At 50.6% G+C, this 20,960-nt stretch overlaps 1 protein-coding gene across 3 annotated transcripts in view; it reads left to right on the forward strand.

Moving 5' to 3' along the window:
• The window catches only part of PEMT (phosphatidylethanolamine N-methyltransferase), a 42,057-nt gene that overhangs the window by 2,241 nt on the left and 18,856 nt on the right, over positions 1-20,960 (forward strand). For all 3 annotated transcript variants that reach the window (XM_074552674.1, XM_074552675.1, XM_005487442.4), the window contains exons 2-3: positions 757-864; positions 20,402-20,517. In XM_074552674.1, coding sequence (XP_074408775.1) covers positions 772-864; positions 20,402-20,517 — 209 coding nt within the window. In that variant the 5' untranslated portion in view covers positions 757-771. The remainder of the gene's footprint in view (positions 1-756; positions 865-20,401; positions 20,518-20,960) is intronic.

Raw genomic sequence — 20,960 nt, forward strand, 5'->3', positions numbered from 1 at the left:
GGAAGCAAAATCCTTCCACATCTCGATGTTGTTGTCTTGGTTTTGTTTCAAGTGAAGGCTGGGCTTGGGATGGGCTATTTTGGTTTTTTGTTTTCAAAGGTTTTGACCAAAGGAAAAAAAAAAAGACACTGGCTGTTTTTCATCCAAATACCAGCACAGGGAGGAGAGGGAGTGTAGAGGGAGAAGCAGCATGGCTTACTGCACGTAAAAACACTGACAATGTCAGGGAGCTGTCTGGGGAAAAATATCTCTTTTTAAAAAGGAGAGCAGTGAGTTTTAAGGGGGTTTTGTTGTTGTCATTAAGACAGGAAATACTTCTGCAGCTCCATACAGTGCAAATGCATTCCCCCTTGCTGTGGAGGGGATTTGCATCACTCTGGCTTTATGGGAGACGAGTTTGAAGCTGACACAGCTCATTGCTGGGGGATTCCATGCAGACCAGCACCCCTGGGACAGCCCTGTGTCCCCAGGGATGCTGAGATGCTGTGGAATGGTGCTCCCTCCCCTAAAACAGGGGACTGGTGCTCATCCTCAGAGCAGCAGTGTCACCTCTGATCCTGTGTCCTTTTGGGCACGCTGTGAGTGTGAGGTTTGGGGGGACAGCTTGGAGAATTCCCCATCCTCCTCCTGGGCTTTGCACCTTGACACAGCACTTTGCAAGCTGTAACAACACATTGCTTAGGGCTAGTAAAAAGTTCATGTGCCCTTGGGGCAGCTGGTTTGAGGTGAATGCAGTAACCGTCCCTTCTTCCACAGGTGGATGTGGCAGCCATGGTGCGGCTCTTTGGCTACGTGGATGTCACTGACACTGGCTTCATTGTGGCTGTCCTCTCCATAGCCTTCAACCCTTTCTTCTGGAATGTGGTAAGAACTGCCTTTGTGCCAGCTGCTCCTTTACTCTCAGCCTTCCTTTCCCAGCTTCCTTTGGGAGGAAAAATCTCTTTTGAGAAGTGTGCTGGGCTGGGTGGAGGAATTTTGCTCAATTAGATCTCAGGAGTGGGTGAGCAGGGGGCTGTGCTGCAGCTCCTGGGGCTGGGGGTGACTGTGAGGGCTGTCACAGAGGAGGTGAAGTGGGACCCAGCTCAGGATACAGAAGGAATCTGGAGCAGAGCAATCAAACCCATCCTTCAGCCACATGTCCCACCCAGCAGCCAGGCTCTGCTCACTACTGGGGCTGAGCATGAATGGCATTAATCCCCATCAGGGTGGCTGCACTGGATATGCTGCCTGCTGCTTCCCCTTGAAATATGTTGGCAGCTGCTCTTGTGGATGGCAGGAAGCAAAGACAGTCAGCCAAAAGTTGGCCTGAAAAAAATCCCTCCTCCATCATGCTGCAAAGCCTGGCAGAGAGCTGCAGGGTGGGCAGCAAGCCAGCCCTAGGAGGAGCAGATACCTGTGCAGGGGTGATGTTTGCTGTGGCTGTGGGTGCCACAGTGCTTTGGGAGCCAAGGCTGGATAAACCTCCACTGCCTGTTACTGCTGTGCTTTGCTGCCTCCTTGCAAAACCTGCAGGAGTCATTGCTGGCCCCATTCTGGAGCATTCCCGAGCCAATATGCCAAGCAGGAAGCCCAGGATGAGGTGACTCCCACCCTGCAGCACCCCTGTGAGCACTCCTGGGGATGGGATGTCATCTCAGCCACGAGTCCCAAACCCGCCCACCAAACCTCCCTGCAGGGATTCTCTCCCTGGAGAATTCTCCTTTACAAGGCCTTATTTTTCCAGAGGGGAAGGACTCCTCTGTCTCTGAGTGCGGGGGCTCTTGAGATTGTTTCACACTGGGCTTTGGAAAAGGGAGGCTCTGCAGGCTGTGAGTCACTTTGGAAACCTCTGTCGGAGCTCTTTGTTGCAGCCTCTCTAATTTTTCATGCAACTCGTTATTAAAAAGTCTCACGGTGGCTGAAATGCGAGCTGGAATATGCCACATTATTTCGGCTGCAGAGTCATCATTTAGCATAAAGAATCAATGAACAAGAAGATTCAGGATGTGGTCTCTGGGGGGAGAGGCTGGCTCCAGCGAGAAACTGCATGAAAGGCAAAGAAAAAAGCACTTTATTAGCATCTGCTGCTATGCCTGCAACTCGTGGGACGCCTGCAGCTTGGGAAATAGCGTTGCTTTTTGGATCAGGAGTTTGGCTGCTGTTAAAGGACAGGAACGCCGATGTAAGAGCAGGAAGTTTGTTGCTCTGCGCTGCTGTTGTCCCCTCGCAGGGACTGGAGAGCGGCGCCGTTGGCAGCAGGTGGCACTCCAAGCCAGACGAGCAGGAGGTTTGAGTGAGCAGCCTGAGCTGAGTGCTGGGGAGAGCTCTGAGCGTGGCATTTCGTGTTTGTCCATCTGGAATGGGCCGGGGGGGGGGGCTTGCAGTCCGTGTGCCTCCATCCTTGCTCTGCCCAAGCCCCCCAGCATCTCCCTGGTGTTTGCAGTCCCATGTGTGGCTCACACCAGGCAATGCTGGAAGGCTCTTGCAGGGAGTCTGTGGGTCCTGCAGCCCCAAACAAGCCCCCACTGTTGGGTACAATTCAGCAAGAGTGGCCCTGGCTATCCATGGATTTTCCCTGACCTCCTTCCTTTACCTCCTCCCCATCCTTTTATCCATGTGCTCATTGTCCCCTCCCTGCACCCAGCCAGCAGCTCTTCTTTCTTTCCCTCCATCCCTGCACAGGCTCTCTCTGTCCTTGGCTGTTTGAGTTCCTTCCCAGCAGCTGAGATTGCTTCTGCATCTGAATTACTCCGGGTTTCCGAGAGCTTCAGTGCAAAGACTGGAATCCTGCACAGTGCCAAGCACTCTGTGCTCTCTCTGCTCAATAACTAATGTGGGATGCTGGTCAAAATCTCTCCTGTGCATGAAATTCCTGATTTGGATAGAAATTGGGTGGGGATTTAGTTTGATTTAGTTCAGTGTCTTAATTCCCTGTTTCTGCTGAACTCCAGCCAGGTCTGCCTCTTCCAGAGTTTGGTGCTGGGTTGTCCTTGCTGTGCAATGCCTCTGAATAAATGTGTGGTGGGGAAACCCTGGCTCCATGCAGTGCTTGGGTCATGGACAGGCACATCCCAAGGCCTTGATCACAGCAAGGTGACCTGGTGAGCACAGGCATGTTTCTCTGGGACAAAACCTGTAGAGTTTGGGGATGAAGCACAAGCTCTGGAGGCTGTGGAGGAGTGTGGTCTCCAGAGAAAAATGTGGTGCTTGTCAGGTCGGTGGATGTACTTTAGGTAAGAGCAATTTTGAGGACCAGAGCCTAAATGGAGCAATTTGCAGACTCCAGCTGGGCTGTGCTAGTGCTCCCTCCTGTTCTCTACAGGGGAGAAAAGCTCTTCTAGAAGGCCTCAGGACTCACAATTCCCTCCTTCCTCCCTGCAGGCATGTGCAGGAGGGTTCCAGCAATGTCTCCCCAAGGCCACCTGCTGCATTTCCTCACCAAACCCTGGGCTTGCGTCCCCTCCTCTGCTTCCACCCCCTTCATGCCAGTGAAAATCCTGCCTGCCCCTGGACAGGTTATATTGTCCATGGCACAGCCTGAATGTGCTACTGCATTATTCTCGTTTTTCTCATATTTTTCCCTCTCTGCTGTCTCTGCTTTCCCACCCACTGTGTCTGTTATGAGAGGAGCTGCTGGGAGCTGTGTTCCCACAGGAGACAGGGTGCAGGTGAGGTCTCAAAAGGAAGCAGCAGAGCTGTTTTGGGGAATGAAATCACTTAAAACTCCCCAAGGATGTTCAGTGCAGCCAAGAGACCTGAGCCACCGTGGGGCTGTAGAGGGGCACCCAGCAAGGAGCAGGCACATCTCTGGAGCTGTGCCATAAAACCTTAATGAGGCCAGAGCAGCAGGAACTTCAATAAATCCCATCTGTGTTTGGAAAGCTGCAGAACGATGGGAGAAACTCCTCATCCCTTGGTAACTAAGGAAGGCAATAAATAAAAACTCCTCAGGGACAAACACTTTCAAGCCAAGAGAGGCAGATAACCTGCATGCAGCAGGCTCTGAGGAGCTGGCTGAGCCTTGGCACACGAGGAGTTTCTAGAAAGCTGGAAGGTTTCTGTCCCTCCCAGTAGCAGCCAGGCATAGCCATGAGGCCAGCAGTCTGACGTCCATCACCACGCAAGTGAGTTTGAAGTGGGGAGTGCATCCATCAGCAATCTTTTCTTGATTTGAGCCTCTTAAAAATTTAGGTCTGGCGTCACGGACCGATTTAGAAATGGCTCATCTTCAGCTGGCGCCCTCACTCCTCCCATCACCTCTGGTCACCCACGAGAGACACCCGTGTGTCTCACAGGAATCTGCAGGGTGAAACCTCAAATGTCACTGCTAGGAACGGGCTTGGCGTAATTTAGCGTGATTTTAAGGAAAATAGACCCCATCAGACAGTGATTTTATTCTTCAAGGTTGCAGCTTTTCCTGTTCAGGGTAGCACGATGTCTGTTCTAGACTTCTGTCAAGCGTTTAAGCTGCATGAGGTTTTGATTAAAGAAGTAGTTGCACAGGGACCTGGGCTGACAACGCCTGGCTCCTGATGGATGTGTATCTCTTGGTTCATTTATTTTTAATTTCCCATCCTTTTCTCCTTCTTTGGAGACTGGAGGAATCTGCCTAGTGGGTAAGAAGTGCTTGCACTGGAAGGGAGGGGGAAGATTGCAGACGCTGGCAGTCTGATTTTCTGATTTCACCTACTCTGACCACTTCTTGCTAAACTTGGAGGAAGGTGCCTGCCCCAAATCATCCCCACGCTGCTCGGCAGTAGATGGAAGCTCAGGAGATGCCAGGATTCAAACCTCAGCGAGTCAAAGCCTGAGAAACCTTTTGGGGACAGGAGAAAAATGCCTGATGCTGAGAGATTTCAGCAGCTCTCGCTGCCTGTCTTAGAGAAGGAAAAGATTGAGCTGTGGCTTGATGTTGGTGTGTCAGCACCTCACTGGGGAAAGGAAATTGCAGGGTATGAAATGACTGTGTGAGGGCTGGGATGGCAGCAGAGCCTTGTAGGGAGTGCACCTCAGTCACCTGAAGTTTACAGCGCTGGGAGATGAATGAATTGAGGGAATTCAATATTTTTTTTCTGGCCTTCAAATTCTGTCAACCTGCGAGACTTTTGTGGGCTCCCCCACAAACCTTTGCCTTCCTGCAGCTGCAGGGGAGAGCAGAAAACAGCCCTCAACCAGCTTCTGGAAAGTGCTTTTAGACCCCATCATAGCAGCCATGGCACAGTGGCGATGATTATCTGCTTATAACAGATGCTAGATCAATAGCAGGGCTTCAAGCTACGCTGCAAGGCAATTGACTGCAGAAAGTGTTTCTTTATTGGGGTAAAGCTGGGCTTGCAACGAGGCTCAGATCCGCTCTTACATCTCCGGTCTTAAAATGTCACCACCAGCTCTGATGCCTTTCATCCTTTGTGCAGGGAGAGAACGCACATTATTCATAATTGGACTCTCTACCAGGCAGCAATAGCCATTTTCATTTCCTACAATAGCTGAGAAAGAGTGAGGATTTGCCTTTTTTTTTTTTTTCCCCCATCTCCCAAATAGCATTTAGTGGCAATTTTATTCCAAGTGACTCGGTAACGCTTTCACTCCGGCAGCGCCGCTGTAACGCGCGGAAGCGGGCGGCATCGATTCTCCAGCTCTCGTAACAGAGCCAGTCCTGCCTGGGTGTGTAACACCAGGCCTGTTTATCTCCTAAATTTAGCTTTTCCAGCGTGTTGGCACCGCTGTGAGCCTCATAACAAGCCCCAGAACTGGGTCGCACCCTCCGGCGTGCCGGCTGGACTGGCACAATTAGGAGCGCTGTCACCTTGAGGGAGAGGCACATCCTCCGTCCCAGCACTGCTTCCCACAGCCTCACAGCTGGAGGTGCTGCTGTTTTCATCTAAATCCTCTAGAAGAAGCTGTGCAATGTGTTTTTATGATGTCCCTGCAGGCTGATCTGCCTGTGGTGGGGGTTTGGTGGAGCCCAGCTGGGAGCTGAGGTGCTTTGTCTGTGTGTCGAGCTGGGCACGGTCTCAGGGCTCTGGGTGAGGTGGTGACAGTCATTCCAGCAGCTGCCCACCCACTGAGCACGGGTACCTGCCAAGGCAGGCTGTGCTTGGGAAGCCGAGCCATTTCTGTGCCTGTTCCTGGAGTGAATTTGGGATCCAGCTGGTGTGTGACGTGCCAGCTCAGCATTTCTCAAAACCAAGGTCAGAATCTGCCTCTCACCTCGCTGATGACCCGATAAGCCACCTCCTTTTTTTAGCATCTGCAGAGTGCTTCTGTGAAAACTTAGGGTCTTTGTTGTGTATATTGGACTTCTCTTGTTTAGTATTTTAAAAATAAACTGCAGGCTTCTGGCAGCCCTGCTGGAGTAAGTCAGCACACACACAAAAGATGAAAAAAAAAAATTAAGCCAAGAGTCTTGTTTCCATATGGGTTCAGAGGATTATCTTTAGACCCTGGAAGCTGGAAGAGGCCCTTTCTTCTCCATCCCACTCCATCCCTCTCCTGCCATCCTGCTGCTAAGCCTTCTCACGTGCAAGTCTGTGGCCACCTGTGTCTCACGGGACAAGGGAAAAGGTGCAGCTGGAAGCAAAAGAGAAAATGGTTTTATCTCCCCAAACCAGCAGGTGTGGAAGAGGCAGCTCCTCCTGTGTGGCCCCGGGCTGTGGCAGTGTTTGTGCACAGCCTGGGGACTGGGAGCTGCTGGAGGGGACAAACAAAGCCACTGCCACCCCTGGAATGTCAGTGATGCAGGGGCTGGGCAGGGGCCTGCCACAGTCACAGACATCAGCTGGGTGTATTCCAGCTGTGCCATGGCACAGATGGTTTAGCAGAAGCCTGCCCAGTTCCCAGGAGGATGTGATCTCCCAAAATAGGCTGTTTTGGTGGAGAAATGCAGACACTCAGTGTGCTGGGTGCTCTTGGGAGGTTATTTCTGTAAACCCCAGTGCTGTGCTTCCAGCAGGATGCAGTTGCATCTTCTGCATGTCTGGAGACTCGTGGTGGGGAGGGAATCCTTGAGGTTTCATGGTGAGGGTGCTGACTCTGGCTTGTGACAGGCTGGTGGCACCCCAAAGAAAATGTCACCTCATTTTTCTCTATTTTTCTCCCTCCTGGATGAACTCAGAGAGGACACATCTCCAGTTGCTCACATGGCAGCAGCAAATGGGTGGGAAATAGATTAGTAAATCACTAAAGCAAAACCCTCCCTGTGTTTTCCACCTCTCTAATGACCTCAGTGACATGTGCAGCTGGAAATGGCTCTTGGCAGGAGCATCCCACATCCCTGCTCTCCTGACTGTGGCAGCAGATATTTCAGCAGCCTGGTCAAAGCAGTGCTTGTTGGACATTGGTTCCTTGTGAATATTAGGAACCTAATCTTAATTAAAGCAAACAAGTATGTGCCACCTCCCAGGCTGCCTGACTGCATCAGCCCCCTTACATTCCCCTTCCTAAGGGATCCTGACACTGTTTAAAACCCCTATACCCAAACCCAGGGGAAAAAAGTTGATTTTTGGAAGCTGATGCTGATGCATTTCATTGATGGAGGACAACTGACCTTACAGAACAGGGAATTTTGATTTTGGAGGGTGACCCCAATCCAGTGGAAGCGCTGTGGAGCTGCTGCCTGAATTTTCCTGTTCCCTACCAAACCACCCGGACTTCTGTGCTTGCTCCCATGCAGGAATGAGGTGCAACTTTCTTAGGAAGTTAAAAATTTGGTTTCCAGAAGTCACCTGCACATACACATGGCTTCATCAAACTGCTCTGCTCGTTCAGTGGGTCTTGAGGTCAAGGAGCAGATGACTGGTGAGAACTCTTGATTTTCCCATGTGTCACTGAAATCCTGAACATCTGTGGTGAAGTACAGACTCACCTCGGTTGGACAATGTCTTACTTGGCTTTTTCTTTGTGAAACCTTTTTTTGTTCCCTCTTTTTACACTCTCAGACCAGGGATGATGCAGCATGTGCAAGCTCTGCTTTGTCTGGCTGAAGGGTTTTCACTTGCTGTCTGTATAGGCCCATTTTTGGTATGATCCTTTTTGTACTTTGGGGAAGAAAAAGGCTATGAACAGCTCACAGCCCTGAAGAGGGTGAAATGGAAATGGGTTTTAGCAATTTTCTGTGCTTTTGGCTGTTGCAGGGAAGCCTGACCATCAGGGCTCCTAGAGCGCCTTCGTCACCTCCTTTGTACCGTGGGAGGTTTGCTCATTATCTGGTTTCTGCTTCGCTTATAAAAGAAGCTGTAATTGTAGCAGCTCCTTGCCATAAAAGCAGAAAGACATTTTCTGTGGAGGAAAGTGTACATGCAGCTTTTATGATCCTTTACAGTACTTCTTCTGCCTGCTTTTCTTGCCTCCTGCCCTTTGTCCAGCATCTTCTCTGTGCCTGCCTGCTGCTTAGCGTGACCACCCTGGCTCAAACCTCTTCTCTGCACCTTTCAGATAGAAAAAGTTGGGCATCCTTCTTGTCAGTCTTGTTGAGTGAAGGGAAGACAGACCCCAAATCCCCCCATGTAGTCAGGTGTTCCAGTTCCTGCCTCTTCCCTCAGAGTTGCCAGCCCAGTAGCAGATGCTCAATCTGCATCATCCCAGGTAGGGTTTTGGACTGGGGAAATGAACCTTGTCCATCTGTCTGTGACTGAGGTGTCCATCTGTAACAGGAAGTGATACCCAATCTGATCACTTTGAGGCACACATGCCTGTTCCTATAAAAAGCCAGAATGACCTCAGACGAGATACTGTATTTTTAACTATGAAGCATTCCTACTTAGTGCCCTTTCCTGTTTATTTTTACCAGGACATTGTTGTAATGACTGCAGACTTACTCATTTCATTCCCAAGGCTGGAGAGCAGCGCTGAATTAGTTTCATTCTGAGATTTTGTTGTACAATCATTTTCCAGAGACTGATGTACTCGGAAGCCAAAGCGGGTGCATTGCCCAATGAGGAGCATTACTTTTCTTCCTGTATCCATTAAGCTTTGGCCACTGGTGCAGATGTGAGTAGATCCATATCTGGAAGGACTTTCTCAGCCTCTCTCCTCCTGCTCTGTCCAGATGTAGCAGAAATTTGTGGAGCAAAAGGCTGTGAGAATCTTTCAGGGCTGGTGTGTGTATATCCCAGCCCTGGGCTCTGAGGCTGCAGGAAGGGGAAGGAGCTCCCCTGGCATGCAGATCACTGGATCTGAGCATAACTGAGTGTTCACTCGGCTTTGGGTTCCTTTTCTTGCATTGAGCAGATGAACAAACACCATGGGGCACATGGCTACACCCATCCACACCCAGAGGAACCCCAGTGTGACACCAGAGGGGTCCAGTGGTTGTGTTTAACCCTTCAGGCTGTGGTTACCTGTTGTGCCCGTGTGTTGAACATCTCATCCCTGGGCAGAGGGGAACAGAGCCAGAGTTACATAAAGATCACATTGTCCCTCTCTATTGTTGCTGCCACGACAGCAGCAGCATCACAAACATGCGTGTCCTCAGTGGGAAATGTTCCCAGGGGAGCTTAACACAGAGCCTGGAACATGATCTGTGCAGCTGGGAGAGGACAGGAGGCCCTTCCAGACGAAATCAGTGCTTTGCTGAGCATGGCCAGTGCAGCCAGTACCTCTATTCCAACCACCTCTCACTCCTCTGTGAAGGAGTATTGGATTTCTCTTGCATTTTGTGCTCTCTGAGGGGGATTTATTTTCTTCTCCCCCCTTCCCTGTCCCCCTCCCATCACAGCTCCTGGGGGAACGATGAGCGGGTACACGCTGTCCAGAGGATGGCTGTGTTGGGACTTCTTATTAGCAGGCTTATTGTAGAGAATTAAACCCTAATTTCACAAAAGGGCAGCAAGAGAGAGGCTGCAGCTCTGGGAGAAGCTGAGTTGGCTTTGTGTGTTGTTTGCAAATAGCACAAGAAGTCCTGGTCTGAGCCTGTTTGTCCTGGTCACTGGAGTATTGTGACCAAAAGAGTAATTGCTGAGTTTCTTTTCTATTTAAAACAAAAATTACAAAGTCGTGTTCAAGGAAACCAGACATGGCTCCTCTTCCATGCTGTCGCTTGTGCCTCCACTTGATTTTGGTTTCAGGCAGGGTTTTAAAATGTTCCTATTCCTCTTCCACTTCATCTTTTTACCACCCCTCTGCAAAGTGTTCCTCTGCGCTGCCTGTCATTGTTTCTGCCTGGATTAATTGTTGTGTGTAATTGTGACCTGGTGCAGGACGCTGCCTTGCTCTATTAGGGAGAGGTGCTAATGAAGAACATTGGGTACCACATTACAGGAGAGCAAGGCTCAGCTCTCTGGGACATGTACTTGCTGTGCTGTTACTGCCAGCCTGGCAGAAATGGTGTTTTTGTCTCATCACTCACTGGCTAATGATTGTAATTTTTACTTGCTGGGAAACTCTGGATATTATGGACTTCATTAACAGATACATGAGATGCTACCAGACCTGCATAAGGGGGAGAGAGGAAGAAAACAACCCCTGCGTGGAGGCAATTTTGTTATTTATGTGCAGCAGCCAAAGGGATGCAGAATTAGTGTGGGATTCAGCAGTGTGGCTAATGAGCTGGGCTGAGCTGGAATCCAAGCAAACCCATTAAGGAGAGCAAACTGCAAAGATGATGCCCAGTCCTGAAAACCTTCACAGGATCAAACACAGGTTCCAGGCAGTGCTGGGATGGCTCAGCTGCTTTATCTTCCTCTCTGTGGGGCTGGGTGTTTTTGTGCTGCTGGGTTTGTGTCTCTGGAGGCTGCTGCTTGCTGTCACCCACAGCCCTTCTCCATCCCCTTCTCTCCTGCCAGCTCCCTCTTACTCATACATTGGGTGAATTGAAGCTTCAGATTTAATCTTTAAGACAACAGAGCCAGAGTATTTTCACTCCCATGGGCCACAGCTCCTTGAGTAATTGTCTGAATTGAAATATTGCAGCATCCAGCCCTAGTTTTCAATTGCAGGCAGTGTGACATCTGCAGGTTGGGCTGGCTGGGGACACTGGCTGCTCACAGTGGTACCTGAACCTGTATCTGCAATTAAATACAGGTCATACAAGAGAGAAAGAAACACCTGATTTAGCTGACACCTCCAGTATAGCTTTACACAGTCTCTGCAATGAATCAGAGGCTGCAAGTAATGTCAGTTGTTAGGTGACCTCAATCTCCTTTTACCTGGAGCCTATGAAGGCTTGTTTCAGTTCAGGAACAGGATATTTCCTGCATAGCACACTCTGGCTGAAGATTGAGCATTTTCACTCCACCTAGAATAGCTGCTTTTTAATCAGGCTGACCTTATTTGCAACGGTGATAGCAATTGGAACTGCAGGTTTGCAGCAGCATTGGGAAGCATTCTGCTCTTTGAGGAGCAGAGTAGATCCTTTACGATGCAGATAAAGCTTTATCTCCACATTTTAAACCAAACCCAAGGCTCTGAAGTGAATTCAGGGAGACTTGACCTCAGCACTCTGATCCTTTGGGATCCAGGGCCTCGTTTGGAAATAATTCAGCTGAACTGAGGGGAGAAAGTAAAAGGTCTTAAAAAAAAAAAAAAAAAGAAAAAAAGGAGGGATGTTTATCTTGTAACGTGGCATTTGTACTGAGTCCTTGCTGACAGTGTGGTGCAGCACAGAGCTTGTCTTCCTAAATCTGTGCCAGTCCAAACATCGTCAGTGCTATTGTTGGATCGCTTTGTTTGAAAATGGGTCTGTTGGGTAGAGGGCCTGGTTCAATGAAAGCAGCTGTGTACAACACTTCAGGCTCTTCCTCTGCTTTGCTTTATTTAGGGCTGCATGAGTACAAGCAACAGGAAAAAATCCCATGCAAATACAGGATGTGATGTGGGCAGAATGTTCTCAGTCACTCAGGAGGCTGGCACACACCTTTGCTTCTGGTTTGTTTATGAAAGTGCCTGCTATGGGCTGCCTGTTTCCAATCTGTTTGCCCCAAGGAAAACACTCTGAGCTTCAGAGGAACGTGTGAAAATACAAGGCTTGTGGTTTTCTGGATGGGGACTGTGTGCAGTGGGAAGCTGAGTGTGGGCCAAGTCATCTGGGCATGGAAGATGAAAAGAAATCTGGAAAAATGCTTCACCGTCCTGCTCACGAGATGCTCATCTGGCAGCACTTGCCTCCCCTCTGAGCTCCAGCACAGCCTCACATACTCGTTTAGAGGCAGTTTCTGCCTTTCCCTAATCTCAGAGGATTTTTTTATTTGGTTGCATTTCTGGTTTAGAAGAGCTGGGTGTGTCCCAGCTGCTCCCTGTTCCCCATTCAGCCCGTGTCCCTCCCACTGTTGGGCCATCCCTTCCACGGCCCAAGCTGGAACTGGAAAGCTCCTTCCCCATCCCGTGCTGTGCTCTGGAGAAATCATTATTTCACAAATAGTTTTTCCATGGGATTTGCTGGCTGGGAAAATGGGGTTGGGCTGAGGCTGATTGCCTGTGGTGGGAGCACATTGCCCTTCCCCTCTGCTCTCGGGGAGCTGATCATAAGGGCTCCCCATGCCCACTCTCAGAATTAATTAACACAGCTCGTTCTGGGTTATTGAAATCACCTGCCTTCAGCTTCCAGCTCTTTGGACATAAATCATGAGCTCTTTGCTTTGAGGAGAAACTGTTCGGATTTTGTGTTGGAAATTGCTAGCAAATACAGCCCATATTCTGTGTCATTTTTGTTTTTATTGAAGAGGAGAGGATGTGGCTCATGGAACATCGATGGACCCAGGCTGCCTTGGCGTACACTAAGCAAGGGCTTGTTTTCATTGCAGCCAGCTAATGAGATCCTACTTGGACAAATCACATAAACACTATTAGAGAAATGAAATTTTTTATCTCACTCTTTATCATGAGTGGATTCAAGGTAAAGGCTCGTGTGGAGGTAATCTGGAGGGATAACTCTGAGGTAAAGCGTACCTAGTCTTTATGAAACCCTTATCTGTTTACCTGCAGACTTGTTTTGTTTCCCCAGCTCAAGGCTGTTAGCTGAGGTGACCTGTGCCGTTTCAGTCCAATTACTTTCACTAGGCATGGGTGCAGGGAGAGTTGTTTTTTAGGCTCAAAGTGGTGGAGGCAGGCTGGGTTACTTCAGTGTCCTTCCGCTTCTTTACAAGTGGAGTCGCTTTATTCTTCTCCCCGTGTCAAAGTGCTCAGACTGGACCCTGTTGACCTCACTGGCGGCATTCATGAGGACAGAGTCACTACAAGAGGCACTCCAGCTTATGTTTCATCCTCTTAACTTGCTGGTTTGGATGATGGGGACTGTAGACAGTGAGGATTTGTCATGCTGTCTCATCTCACTTCAGCTTTTTGGGTTTGGAGGGCAGCCCACCCTGCTCTCTGCTTCTAGGTAGTTCTCTTCTTCAGCACTTGGATGTTCTCCTTTTTTTTTTTTTTTGAAGCCCTTTGTGTGTTCCAAACCCCATGTTCCGCTGTGAGAGCCTGCAGACATGTGGTTTTTCCCTCTGTGCAGCTCTTTGTCACCTGGGTGTGCAGCCCCAGTGTTCCAGCTGGCTGTTCCTCACCTCAGTGTCCTTGCACGGCCAGGCCGCACATCGCCTTGTCTCTCCAAAATCCCTCTCCTGTTTCTTTTGGCTGGAACAAACAACAAACCCCCCATCCAGAGCCAGTGAAAGGCAATGGAAAAATCCTCCTTGCGTCAAATGGACGCTTTCCTTTCCAAGCTGAGAGCCCTTGGCAGGCGTGGAGGAGCAGAGCTGTGCTGCTCGGCTGTGCTCCCTGACAGCTCTTACTGCCATCACACCAGTGAGGGAGTGGGAAAGGGGAAAAACTCAACTGGTGCTGCTTGCTGGGGAGGTCTGGATGAGCCAGCCTGTCCCCATCTCCTGGGACCCTTGCCAGCCCTCAAACCAGGGTGTGCTTGGAGCCTCCGGGCTCTGCCATGCTCTGCCTCCACCTGCATGGGCTCAGACTGTCACCTGTTGTCCCCAGCACCTGTTCCTTGCCATCAAACCATCTCTGGGTACATCTTTTTGTGGGGTATTACCATTATAAGCTCCATGGACACAGTCCTCAGCCTGGTTTGCCTCACAGCTCACATGAAACCATTAAGATGCTGCTTGTCTCTTCTCATATCAGTTCAGTGTTTTAATTGCATGAACTGGAAGCTGCTGCTCCAGTACTTGGTGGGGGAACTTCACAAGGCTTTAATCATTTGCTAAAAAGCTTTCAGGCTGCATTACCATCTGATGCCTCTCTGTAATGGAGAGCCTGTGAGCTGAGAAACCTTCAGAGAAGTAACTCAGCATCTGCACCAGGTAGTCCAAAGCTGCCACGGTTTTTCCTAGTGCAGGCAGGGAGAAAAGTGGGGCCCACTGGGATGCTGGAGGAACTTGGCAGCTCCTGCAAGGCTCTGTGCTGGCAGGAGGGGCTCAGAGCCTCCCGGTGGTCTCCTGGTCACCCCAAGTGCCAGCTTCTCCTCCAGGCAATGTCCAGTGAGAGTGGCTCAGCCTCCAGTTCTGCAGGGCCAGCTTTCCATGGTTTAGTGCTTGCAGATGTGATGCTCCCACCCCACCAAAGGGACAGCAGGGGGGATAAAGGCTGCTGGATGATCTGCTGGGTGGTTCCTAGCCCAGAAGAGATGCTGGGTGGGGAATGCCTGGGGGACTGGCCTGCTGAAGGCTGGAGGAGGGAATGCGCCCAAAGGTGCCCATGTTGGGAATCCCTGACCAGCGATGGGCACTGGGGTGGGCACACAGGAGTCCCCAGAGCCCAGCTCACCCTGCCTGTGTGCCAGCCTTGCCCACGGGGTGGCTTTGGGGCTCCTGTGGGCTGAGCACCCCTTCCCAGGGCCATGTGCCCACCTGGGCCGGCCTGGTGCTCCCACCAGCCCTCAGGGAAGGAGTTTGTGCTTTGCATCGGAGGCACCGCTGTGCTGGGAACGTGACTGCAGGGAGGTGACAGCTAATTGCTGCAGCGAGTCAAGGACTGTTTAAGCAGCTAATTAATTCCTCCTAATCAGCCCTTGATCTGTTGAAAACTGCATGGCATTATCTCCTCTGCTGCAACACCTTGATAATTCCTGTCTGAATGGCCTTCACGGAGAACATATTTAAATAAACTCAATAGAGATTTCAGACAGATAGCAACTATAATTACCAGCTTGTACAAATTAAAACCGTGGTTTGTTCTGTTCTTTTCCTCCTGCCTTGCTGCCCAGAGCTCCTGCTAATCATGTTCCTGCTGCCAGTGGCACGCAGGTCCCCGGGGCATTTTCTGCACATGCCTTTGGAAAGCCTGCGCCTGGTGCTGATGTGGCTGCACATGGGCACATGCCAGCCTCAGGTGGTGTCATTGCTGTGCCAGGGGCTCAGTGCTGTCCTGGTGAGCTGCAGGAGCAGCCCCCACACATCCCGTGGGGTGCCCATGCACGATCCTCCCCAGGAGCAGCCCTGCAGTTTCCCCTCCTATCTCTCCTAAGCTTTGCAACCTCCTGGAAACACAGAGTTTGTCTCACCTAGGAGGGACTCACTCAGCCAAAGTGATGCAGGCTGTCAGGGTGGCCACAGTGTCACCCTGGTGCTGTTGGTGCTCCCCTTGGGCACTGCTCTGTGTGCTCTGGGTGCTGCTGGCTGCAGTGGAGCTCGAGCCCCAAATTAGGAGGGATAAGGTCAGCCCATACTCATTTCCTCCCCAGCCCCTTGGGACAGCCAGAAGGGCTGGCTGCTCTGGCATTTGGCAAAGGTCAGCCAGCCCCAGTGCTTGCATTTCCATCTCAGCCAGTTCTGCTTCCCTGCCAGCACCACAACCAGGCCCTGGCTGCTCAGGTCTATCTTTTTCCTCCCTGCCTTTAAATAAATGTAATATCTGTGAGCAGGGTTGTTTTCCAGCATCCAAGCAGTGACAGAGAGCAGAGAATGTCCTTATGCTTTAATGAGGGATTACAGGGACTCAGAAAGGGAAAAATGGATTTTTTCGTAACAGGAGCAGGTCGATGCCTCTGGTCTCTGTGGGTGCAGTAAGGGTAATATCAGGTTTCCTGCTCTTCCAGCAGGTCAGGAGCCAGCTGGGGCATGTCTTTCCCAGTGGGAGATGCTCACATGGAGCCACCTAAGCCCAGAGTGAGGGATTCTCCTGCCCTAGCACCCCAGAGGAGAACTTACCCCATGGCTGGCCTGGGAGAGGTCAGACTGAAGGAGAAATTTATTCTGTTGGAAGAAATTCCTTACTGTAAGGATGGTGAGGCTCTGGCACAGGTTGCCCAGAGAAGCTGTGGCTGCCCCATCCCTGGGGGTGTCCAAGGCCAGGTTGGAGCAGCCTGGGATAGTGGAGAGTGTTCCTGCCCATGGCAGGGTGTGGAATGAGATGAGTTTAAGGTCCCTTCCAACCCAAACCACTCAGTGGTTCTATGAAAATAAATGTGCTCAGGTCAGTTTTGTGTGAAGGTTTTTATTGAGTTGGGGCTGGATCACCCATGTATCCAGGGTTTGCCCTGTGAACTTGCATCCTCTTGGGATTGGGGCTCAGATGTGCCCTGGAGAGCTCATCGTTCTTCCTCTGGACTTTTAATGGAATTTCTGACTTATGGACCCCTCAGCAGGGCTCCTAGACCCCATGGGATGGGGGAAAATCCTTCATGCTGTCAAATACTGTGAGATGGATACGTGAAGGGAGGACATCCTGTTCACTGTCATCTTTTCTCCATCCCAGACTTGGACACTGAGTATTTCCATGCCAACAGTTTGTCCAGGGGAAGGGCATCCCAAGAAATGTGCAGAGCATCTCCCTGGATGGATGATGGGATTTTGCAGGATGTAGACCCAGCCCCTCTACCCTGCTCCCTGGAGAAGCAGACTTTCACCTCAATCCTCCTGTGCCTCAGTTTCCCTTGGTTTGAAAGGAGCTGCTAATCCATCCCAGCCTCCCAGGAGTGCCACAAGGCTAAATTCATCAGTCCCTGCACGTTTTTCTTTGGGTACCATGGTGATGGGGCAATGTGAGGACATAAAATGACTGATTTGCATTGAGATGCAAGGTGTCCCTTTGTCCTGAGCCTTTGGGCTATCTGGTTTCCTTGCCCACCTCTGGGGCGAGCCAGATATAGCAATGGAGTCACATGAAACAGCACAAAGGCTCTAATTCAGAGCTGGGGCTGAGCAATTAAAATGTAGCATGTTCAGGAGGCAGCTTCCCTGGATGGCAGACAAAAAGAATCAATTTCCTTCAAACAAATACTAAATATTAATGAGAGGCCGTGGTCTGCCATGCACACAGAGCTGGAAAGAGCATTTCCCGTTGATCGCTGCCGAGGCAGGTTCCTGAGATGAAATTGCTTTTTGAATGGTTATTTGTGGCCTTTCACGAGGTGGCTCGTGGTTTGCCTACCCAAAAAAAGGGAGAAGGAAATGCAGAGCATTTCCATTTTCCATCAGGGCAGGCACTGGGGATGTGTGCCTGTGCTTTCATTTTTGTTTACGCACTTGCCCGAGTGGTTGGGGAAATGTCTTGGATCGGTTACGTAGAAATCAGCCCCAAATTTACGTCTAGGAGGAAGCAATTCCCTGGGAACATCAGCCAGCTGAGCCTGCCCCCAGAATGGCCTGCCAAAGGCAGAACATGGGACCCAAGAGCATCCCTGGCTTTGCAGCCACATCCGCTCCTTGATTTATTTCAATAACGAGCATTGGGGGAAACATTAAAAAAATTACTTGCAGCCCTCACCAAGTATCCTAAAGTGAAAGCAGAGTTCTGGGAGCTTAGGAAGGGGAATTTTTTCTATTGCTTTGACCCTTGGGTAAGTCAGGAAATTTTGTATTAACTCCATTTCCAAACTTGGAGTTGGAAGAAAAATAAAAATGCTCCTCTCTCTGCTTTTCCAGGACACACAGCCCTGACATGGGGCTTGCTCATGGTCAGCACAGTGCCCACCTTAGCTGGGAGGACAAACAGCACACCAGGAATGGCTGCAGCCTCCTGGGAAACTGCTGATCTCAGCCCTGCTCTGTCCCACACACAGCCATGGAAGATGCTGGAAGCATTTTGCATCCATCACACAGTAAATAACAACACATCAGCTCACGATTTTATAAAGCCATTAAGGCTGCTGCGTAGCTGTGGGTCGATCGAGTGCTAATATTAGCTCAAAATGACTAAAATTAGAAAATTAGAACCCAGCCAGAACTAATTAGCTGTTCAAGGAATAGAACCAGAACCGGAACTAATTAATTGTTACTGAAATATCGCCGCAGGGCCCGGTGGGTGCCGCCGCTTGCAGCCCCGCTCTGGCTCCCAGCTTTGCTTGGGATGGCTCCTGTGTGGCCTTGAAAAGGAGCCTGGGGTCCCATCTGAAGGCTGTGACAGCTAAATAAGAGTTGGCATCTCAGTCCCAGCTGTGTGCTGCAGCACACACGGGGCTGTGCTGGAGTGATCCCATGGCAGCCGTGGCAGCTGCTGCCTGGAGGGCTCAGAGCACAGCCCCTCATGCCGGGATTGCTGCCCAGATGTGCCTTTCTAAAGGTGAGGGTGATTACACTGACCGCCTCCCTGGCTCCCAGGAGCACACCAGCTCTTCCCTCTGATCCCAGTGGCTCTGCCTTCTCCTTCTCCTTCAGCTCTGCTGCTGCTGAGGAGCTCTTCCAAGCTCCCTGAGCAAGCCAGGAGCTGCCATCCATGCAAACGCTGCCAGAATAATTTCCAGGGAATTAGGAGGCTGGTACAGATAACTGGCACGTGGCTCCGTTTTTCCATCTGTGACTCAAGTCACCTGTATGGTCACTTTTTTTGCTTTCCAAAGGTGGTAATGCACCTTATATTTCTTTTTCCACTCTCTCAGCACTCAAACAGCAGCTCCGATTTTAGCAGCAGCGTGACGCACGGTGTTTTAAATTCAATTTAGAATACAAACTATTTATACCAGCCAGAAAAAGGCAGTGAAGCAGCTCTCTCTGTCATGAGTGGATTTGTAATTTCAGAGCAATCATTGCATAACTAATTGAATCAGCTCTCAGCATGTGAAATCAGTGCCCCTGCTTATCAGAGGTTTTCATCGTTCCCCCCTCCTGAAGGCAGCAGTCCCCCTCCACCAGCAGCACTTTGTGCTTCTGCAACAGCCTGGGAAGAAAGCGAGACCTGCAAAGCTGCCTTTTTCTGCTCAAATTGAGCTAATAAATTACCAAATGCATTCAGAGTAGATGGAGAGCTGGGCTGCAGGTGCCCCTGAAAGCTGCCCAGGCTCCGGGCGAGGGAGTGAAGTGCATTTGGAGCTAATCAAGTGCCAGCCATGTCTGAGAAGCAAATTGGTGCCGAGATGTTCTGCTGACTCCCACTTCCTGCTTCATTGCCCAGGTGTGCTCTCTCTCCCTGGCTGGAATTTCGGGTCTGATGTCTGATCCAAACCTCCAGCTTGGTGCCTGAGAGTGGAGCCTGAGAGGGCGATAAATATAGCGGCAGCTTTCCCAGGGATGCAGGAAAGGTAGAGGGTAAAGTAGCTGTAAGGGTTTTTATCAGCTGGGACTTCTGGGCCTGGATTTGGTGACTGGGATGGGTCTGGCTCTGCAGATTTTGGGAGCAGCTCCAACCACCTGCATGCAGCAGCCCCTAGGGTGAGAGGGCACATCCTCATCAGTGGGGTGGTTTGGGAAGGGCCCATCAGCATCAGCAGAGCAGGGAGCTGAACATGGGAACCAGGGAAAAGTGTGCTGTGGAGGATGCTAACAGCTCCCCAGGGATGCTGTGTGTGGATGTGAGAGTCCTGGGCTGTCACTGCCGCCTGGGGTGGGTGAGGAGGGCAGACTAAACCTGAATGGCCACAATTGCTGAGTGCTAATGAAGGCTAAGCTGGTTAAAGTGGAAGGAGATCTCTGGGCAAAGCTGGCAGATCTTGTCTTGGGGAAGCTTGAGGGAGAGCCTGCAAACTTTTCTGGATGTGCAGAGGGAGGGGTTGTTCCTGGCAGGAACCCCTGGGACTTTTTGTGGGAGATGCCACAGCCCAGAAAATGAGAGCTGAGCATCCCTGTGGTGTATCCCATACTCAGGGATGCCTGTTTTCCTTTCAGGAGAGCAATATTAGGATCCACTGCAGGGGCCTCATTTCTGATGGTCAGGGGGACAGCCTTTGCAAGTCTCTCAGCCTTGTTGGAGACATGACCTTGTAGTCCCTAAAACTGATGTGTAGGGTATTTTCTGGTTTGTTTTTTTCTCTTTTTTTTTTGAGCCTCTTGAGCCCGTTTGAGCCTTTTTTTTGGTGCTGCTGGCTGACCTCGTGTGCAAGGGCATATGCAATGCAGACAGGGTCTGGCCCAGCTGGGAGAAAGAGCTGGAAATCATCCCCAGGCTTGATTCAGCCATGTCCCATCAGTGGCCTCCACTTGTTTCTTGCACAAAGCCACACAGACAAAGCGTTCTGAGCGTGCGAGGCCAAGGCTGTGGGATTTGTGCTCCTGGGGCAGCGTGTTCCAGGCACCCCAACCACCCACTTTGTTTTCCCTTGTCTCTGCAGGTAGCCAGATGGGAGCACAAAACACGAGCACTCAGCCAAACCTTCGGCTCTCCCCGTGCTGCCTGTTACTGCCTGGGGGCTGTGATCCTGCTGCTCAACTGTGTGCGCAGCCACTGGTAAGGAGCTCACCCTGCTGCTCTACATCCATGGACAGAAATGCCCCTCTGGAGTGAGGGGGAAAGGGGACATTTGCTCAGCAGTGTTAGATCCAACTCCAGCGTATTGCTTTTCCATGGTTGGGTAAGTTCAGGCAGCAGCAGATTTATTCCAGGGTTTGTAATAAAGATGAGGGATGCAGCAGCATGGCAAAGCCATCGGTCTCAGCCGTTGTTAAGTGTCACAGGTTACCTTGCTCTGCTCCCTGGGGATGTTTCCTCTCTCCTGTGAGCAGCACAGGTGGCAGGGCTGTTTACACAGGGTGGATCATATGTAACAGCACAATTTTTTAATTTTCTTGTAAAAATCATAAACAAAATGAAAGCTGCTTTTAAGGAGCCGCAGTTTCCTGTGCAGAAGAGCAGGATTACCTGTGCACTTAACAATCAGTCTCTCTTGAAAC

Source organism: Zonotrichia albicollis, chromosome 16 (genome assembly GCF_047830755.1).
Source record: "Zonotrichia albicollis isolate bZonAlb1 chromosome 16, bZonAlb1.hap1, whole genome shotgun sequence".
In the NCBI taxonomy this organism is placed as follows: domain Eukaryota; kingdom Metazoa; phylum Chordata; class Aves; order Passeriformes; family Passerellidae; genus Zonotrichia; species Zonotrichia albicollis.